Here is a 7243-nt window from a genome sequence, read left to right on the forward strand (position 1 = left end):
GTTCTGCCTGAGTTCCTGCCCCAACGTCACTCAGTAACAGACGGGAACCTAGAAGATAGAGTGAGACAAACTCTTTTCTCCTCAAGTTGACGGCTGTGATGAGATTGTTCTTCTTGTTGCCGACTTGTTCTTCACTTTTTTGGAAGTTGTCTCTGTTTATTGTTCTTAGAAAGATGATATTACATGTTTTATCATGGGCTCTCTGTCTCTCTCTGTGTCTCTCTCTTCTCTGTCTCTGTCTCTCTGTATTTGTGTGTTTGTGTTTGTATATGTGTATTTGTGTGTGTTTGTGTGTGCATGTATGTGTGTTTGTGTGTGTATGTATGTGTGTGTTTCTTTGTGCATGTATGAGTGTTTCTGTGTTTATATATGTGTGTGTTTGTGTGTGTGTGTGTGTGTGTGTGTGTGTGTGCTTTCCAGGCTTAAAAAAATTCCCCAAGGCTGTAAATCTCAGCAGGTGCCTAGAGAAGGATGATGAAGGGGAGAAAAGGGGGAAAAATCATGTCCTTTAAGTTAACCCCACATTGAGGTCAGCCACATAGTGGACCAACAGTCACATAATGGCAGAGGAGTCAGAAGAGCAGAGAGAGAGTAAAACTCAAAGTGTGAATGAAAATGTGGTTAAAACTAAGATAGAAGGGAGAAAAAGAAGACGGTGCACTTAGAAAAGTGGACAGATTTTAAAAAGCTGCCATAAGTTGTTAATCTCTAAGTACATTTAAAAAATTATAATGTTAAAGTGGAAGGGAATTACTGGGGAGAGGGAAGGGAGGGTCAGAGTGTGGTGGGGACAAGGGAGGGGTCTGAAAAGAATCCTTTTTAAGATCCGAAGAACTATGTGACACAAACAATTAAAGTGCCCTGTATTTTACAGGTAAATTCCATCCTTACCTGCATCCAGTATTCTGTCTACCCATATTTCAAAAATAAAATTAACTCATCTATTTCATCCTGTTTTGCTGCATTTGATCTAATAAATTCCTTGTAATCAGAAGTGCTGGTAAATTTTAAAGACTTTTAAAATATGACTGGTCGATATCGGGTTTGTCATCAGTTTAGCCCGACATTGGAAGCAGTTCCAGGAGATAATTTTTCCACCCTCTTTGCAAAGAATCCATAATTCATGATTGCCATTGACTTCAATACAAGGTATTTAATCCTGGCAAATTCCAGCTCTGTTTGAATAAAAATGGTCCTCCTCTAATTGTGGGTTTTGATAAAGATAATTTTGGGGTGCTATCCAGTGGGCTGCCTCGGAGAGAGAGGCTACCAATATTTCTGATACGGAGAATGGCTTAAAGATAACCAAAGGAAAGATAGGAGCTGGGAAAATAACCACCAAGGATGTTGATGACTCAGAAACCAAAGACTTTTTCAGAAAAAAAAATGCGTGAAAAGAGCTACTTGGGCAGACTGTGACTCGAGTCATCAGAATATTTGGGCGGGGACTTTATTTTGGGTCTCCAGGAGGCTACATGAGAAGCTAAAACCTAGATGTTGGACGTTTCTAAGCGCAACTAGGGAAGGAACAGGCCTGAGAGGGCTTCTATGACATAAGCAGAGCCTGGATGATGTCACACAGAGAAGGGCGGAGGTTGCGCTTCTCATCCACTTGGGGGCGGAAGACTCCCCTGAAGGTGGGTTCACCATCTTCTCAGCGGGGTGTGAAAGCCAGTTCACCTCCTGAACCCCACAATTATTCAGCAGCCTTTTGGTGCCTGACCGGTTTCCGAAGACAGAATCTGGACGACTAGGACATTTTCTTTCGGTAAATACGTTTATGAAGATAACGGGGACCCTTGTAGCCCAGAAAGCTAAAAGTTTTCCCTCGTACAGCGAGTAACCGTCTGTTCTGATGTCTTCCACGTTTGAGAGCTCGGCGGATGGTCTAGGCTATTCAGTCTCCGGAGTTTATTATACTTTGCTAACAATATCTAATTCATAATCCTACTAAAATGCCAAAGCTCCTCTCTGTGCCTGTGCATTTTAGGAGATAATATATCTTGGTTTTTTGTTTTTTTGTTTTTTGTTGTTGTTGTTTGTTTTTGGTTTTTTTTTTTCAGAGCTGAGGGCCTTCTGTGTGCTAGGCAACTGCTCTACCACTGAGATAAATCCCAACCCCAGGAGATATTATTCCTAAATGGCTGCTGTTGCCTACACAAAAGACTCTTGTTGCCGTCGAAGATGCAATAGGGTCGCGGAATAAACCTGGGGCTGGGTCTGGATGCACAGTACAGAAAGCCAGTGGACTGGTGTGCTGTGTCTCTGGGCAGACACTTGTGGATGTTGCCACATAGCTCATAGTTAGAGGGTAGAAGAGGGGTGTGGCCATCCTTCTGGCTCCTTTGCTATCCTTTCTCTGTTCTGCTTGCTTAAAGTGGGGACAGGGATACTTAATCACACACTGATCTAGCCATTCAAGGAGAGGTTCCTCAGCAGAGGCAAAGTGCCACGGGCTGAAGAAATGTGTCTGAATATGTTATTCTGAGCTGTAGAGAACCATTTTTTCATTTCCCTTTGCACTTTAGATTTTGATTTTTGAGGCAGGGTTTTTCTGTGCGTAGCTTTGGCTACCCTGGAACTAACTCTGTAGACCAGGCTGGCCTTGACCTCACAGAGGTCTGCCTCCCTCTGCCTCTTGAGTGCTGGAATTAAAGGTGTGCTCCACCATTGCCCAGCCCTCCTACGAACTTCTGATTACGACAGAATTAGATTCAGATGCTCAAACCTGTTTACCATGCCCTTCCTCACCTGCTCCAAAGTTCTCTTAGACAAGAGCCTTGGTCCAGTGCCCTCCTCACCCAACCCCATTGTCTTGCAGGCACTCACATGACAGAGGCAACAGCATTGTGTCTGGTTTAAGCAGGCGAGCTCTTCAAACCCAGGCCATGACCAAGTATGAAGCCTGAACACAGAACGATAGCCACAAGACGGTGGACCAGGAGTGTCGTGGTCTACCACACAATGTCTACAGCCAAGAAGAAGAGCATGTTTCTGAGGAGGATGAGCACACCATCCTTCCAGAAGCGGAGGAGGAGGAGGCCTTCTCCCCAGGCCCTGGGGGACATTGTGGGCTGCAGAATTTCTCAAGGATGGAAGGAAGGTGATGAGCCCATCACCCAATGGAAGGCCATCATTCTAGATCAACTGCCAACAAATCCCTCTCTCTATCTGGTCAAGTATGATGGAATTGAATGTGTCTATGGACTGGCACTTCACAGCGATGAGAGGATTTTAAAGCTTAAGGTCTTGCCTCACAAAGTAGTGTTTCCTCAAGTGAAAGATGCCCATCTCGCAAGTGCCATGGTTGGCCGAGTTGTGGAGCATAAATTTGAGGGCAAACATGGCTCTAAGGACAACTGGAGGAGGGTGGTCCTAGCCCAGGTGCCGATCATGAAGGACTGGTTTTACATCACCTACGAGAAAGATCCAGTCCTATACATCTACCAGCACCTGGATGATTACACAGAAGGTAACCTCCGTATCATTCCAGAGACTCCTCCAGCACACGTGAAGTCAGACGTTGACAGCGACATCTTAACAGATCAATGTGTGCAGTTCACCAGAAGCGATGCATCCAAAAAGATCGGCGAAGTCATTTACCAAGTTCTAGCCAAGTCTTCCGTGTACTTCTTCAAGTTTGATGGCAACGTCCACATCTACTTCTATGATCTGGTGGAAAAGAACCGTTAAGGTGAAATTCACAAAGTGAGGGGGACATAGATGGGAAATTTATAGGATTGGGGGGAAATGGTTGTTTTTCTGTGTTTCAGATACCCACATGCCTTTGACAACCCCAGTATCTTTTCCAGTGGAATTTGTTTTTCCTCTAAAAATTAAAATGTGCGATGTGACGTGTTGTGTGTAAACACTTTGGTGGAGGAGACAGGCTGTGGTGGATGGAACATGGAGAGGATGATCTGGGGAGACGGCAGAGGGGTAAAGCCAAGTGTGTGGTCACACATGCAAACACCAGGGCTTGGTATGGGAACAGGAGGATGACCGGGGCTTCCTGACAGTGAGCCTCACCTCAGGTTCAGCAGGAGACCCCGTCACAAGGGAATACTATAGGTAGTGAAGGAGCAGAACACGCTCTACCCTCCCCAGCCTCTGAACTTACATCTCTCTATCCACACACACGCACACACACATATAAATATGACTACAGTATACGAGAGGCTTGCATAGGTTATATGCAAATGCAGTGTCGCTTTATCCAAGGAACCTGAGGAGTTTTAGATCATTGGGAGTCCTGGGGCCAACTCTCAGAGGACACGATATATCTCCTTATTGTGCAAACGAATCCTTTGTTGAGTGTGTGTCAGTGACTCCACACAGTTCTCCTCCTCTAGGTTCCTTTGTATCACAGAGAATGATCTGGAAATACTGAAACAAATATAAACTAAAGGCTTTGTTGGGGTTTCTAGGCTTGCGTTAAAATCATATTTATCACGTTTTATTAAATGGAAGGGAAATCTTCAGCTCCCAGCAACAATAGAATCAATCATGTTGGCTTCTGTTTTATCCCATTATGAATAGCAATTACTTGCACATCAATAGCTCACCATGGTTTGTACTAAATCAGGATGAAGGGATATGTTTCCGTACAGATAAGTAAAGCCAATGTGGATAATCAAGGAGAAGCGGGGGAGGTATGATGCCTTTGGCTTATGGGAGAGTTATGGTTTGCTTGGATACTTGTTATGAAAATAACCCTAACCTCTACAAATGAAATGTAACGATAAAATATACTACCAAACGGGATGGACAATCATTATTTGATTTCCTTAAACGAAAAAAAAAACATACTTTAGGATTTTGAATAAGTGTGACCCTCAGAATTTCAAATATTTGAATGTGTTTGGTTTCCCCTTGGTGGAATGTTTAGAAAGGATTGGGAGTTGTGTTTTAGTTAAAAGAGATATGTCAATGGGAGGTGGGGGCCTTGAGATTTCAAAAGGCCACCAGGCTTCTCTCCCTCTCCCTCCCTCCCCCTCCCTCTCCCTCTCCCTCCCTCCCTGTCTCCCTCTCTCTCTCTCTCTCCCTCTCTCCCTCTCCCTCTCTCTGTCTGTCTGTCTCTCTCTCCCTCTCTCCCTCCCTCCCTCTCCCTCTCTCTCCCTCTACCTCTCCCTCTCCCTCTCTCTGTTTGTTGTCTCTCTCCCTCTCCCTCTCCCTCTCCCTCCCTCTCTCTCTCTCTCCCTCCCTCTCCCTCTCTCTCCTTCTCCCTCTCCCTCTCTCTCCCTCTCTCTCTCTCCCTCCCTCCCTCTCCCTCTCCCTCTCCCTCTTCTTCTTCCTGTCTCTGTCTCTGTCTCTGTCTCTCTCTCCCTCTCTCTCTCTCCCTCCCTCTCTCTCTCTCACCCTCCTCTTCTCCCTCTCCCTCTCCCTCTCCCTCCCTCTCTCTCTCTCTCTCTCTCTCTCTCTCTCTCTCTCCCTCTCTCTCTCTCTCATCTGGGGAACAGGATGTGAGCTCTCAGGATCTACTCCAGCCATGACTGCCTGCCTGCCAGCCTGCTGTCATGGTGTCTACCCCGATGGTCCATGGACTCACCCTCTGAAACTGTAAAACGGCAATTATATGTTTCCTGTCATAAATTGGTTTGGTAACGGTGTCTCTACACAGCAATAGAACAGTAACTAAGGCACACATATTCCTGTTTTTTTTTTCTAATACATCTGTATTCATTTAATTAAAGTTACCTGTTTTCAATTGAACAGTTTTATGAATACATTTCAAGTTTAAAGACAAATAGTGCCAAATAGGAGTGCACTGCTAGGGGGTGTGGCCTTGTTGGAGTGGATGTGGCCTTGTTGGAGTAAGTGTGTCACTGTGGGCATGGGCTTTAAGACCGTCACCCTAGCTGCCCGGAAGCCAGTCTTCTAGCAGCCTTCAGAGGAAGATGTAGAACGCTCAGCTCCTCCTGCACATGCCTGCCTAGATGCTGCCATGCTCCTGCCTTGATGATAATAGACTGAACATATGAACCTACAAGCCAGCCCTAACTAAATGTCCTTGTCAGACTTGCATTGGTCATGGTTTCTTTTCATAGCACTAAAACCCTAAGACATACATACATATATGTATATATATATATATATATATATATATATATATATATTTACACACACACACACACACACACACACACACACACACACACACACCATTACAGGGATTTTAGATCTAGCCAGGGCCCCTGAGTTTCGTTGGTCCATCTGATACACGTGTTAATGGAACATGTCTCTCTCTGTTTCTTGTTCTAGGAAGTACGTGGACAAAATCTGCAGACTCGCTTCATTTTGCTTTATTCTCCTCTTCAGCCTTAGAAATCACAGCTTACAGAGAGGGGAAGATGGGAACTTGGTTCAATAACTCTTTTTGTCTGTGGGTAGCTTACATCTCAAGTCACAAAGGGAAAATAAATATAACAAGAGATAATAATAAACATCCAAACCGTGATGGGAAGTTTATATCCGTTCCCCTTAATGAATGTCAACTTTGGAAATTGGAATCCACAATGAGATGAGACTTTTGAAAAATCCTAATTCTCAGGCAGGCTTTGGTATTTCTCTTTCCCTGAAGAGGAAAAGCACTAGAAAAAGACAGATGGTAGGTTGCTTTTGTCCAAAAACCTAATCAGAAGCATTTGATAATGAGCATAGAGGGGGCTCACCCCATGTTTACCAAAGAATAAAGTAATATGGGGGCGGGGGAGACATCTAGAGAACAGTCGGTGCCTTATTGGTATTAAAAAAAAATCCAGAAGTCAAGAAATAATATTTGACAAGAGAAAAAACTAGGTTTCCATTAGGCTGACTGTTTTTAAAATTGCCTTCTTTTAGTCAGGGAAAGAGGGGGGTGGAGAAGGTCAGTCTGTAGATAACTAAAGTCATTCCCATCAAAAAATTAAGAACAATGCGGATTTTTAATGGACTTTAATAAAATTAGAAATTTTAGCTTTCAAAGGGGAAAATTGTGTTCCAGAGAGAGAGAGAGACAAAGGAGTGTCCAAACTCATACTTGGTTCTTTCAATAAATCTACCGGTAACTCGTGTGTTTGTTGATATTAGGATGAAAACGCAGGTTGGATATCTCGACTTAAGAGTGTAACGTGTGGGGCTGGGGATTTAGCTCAGTGGTTAGAGCGCTTGTCTAGGAAGCGCAAGACCCTGGGTTCGGTCCCCAGCTCCGAAAAAAAGAACCAAAAAAAAAAGAGTTTAACGTGTGTGAATAGCTGCCAGTGGA

General features: G+C 44.2%; 1 protein-coding gene across 1 annotated transcript; it reads left to right on the plus strand.

Moving 5' to 3' along the window:
- Positions 1–2826: 2826 nt before the first annotated feature.
- Positions 2827–6438, plus strand: LOC134486252 (Y-linked testis-specific protein 1-like). The gene is made up of 2 exons (XM_063285172.1): positions 2827–3694; positions 6262–6438. Exon 1 carries the CDS (start codon positions 2899–2901, stop codon positions 3691–3693), a length of 795 nt encoding a protein of 264 aa, XP_063141242.1. The 5' UTR covers positions 2827–2898; the 3' UTR covers position 3694; positions 6262–6438.
- Positions 6439–7243: the final 805 nt, after the last annotated feature.

This window comes from Rattus norvegicus, chromosome 3 (genome assembly GCF_036323735.1).
Source record: "Rattus norvegicus strain BN/NHsdMcwi chromosome 3, GRCr8, whole genome shotgun sequence".
NCBI lineage: Eukaryota > Metazoa > Chordata > Mammalia > Rodentia > Muridae > Rattus > Rattus norvegicus.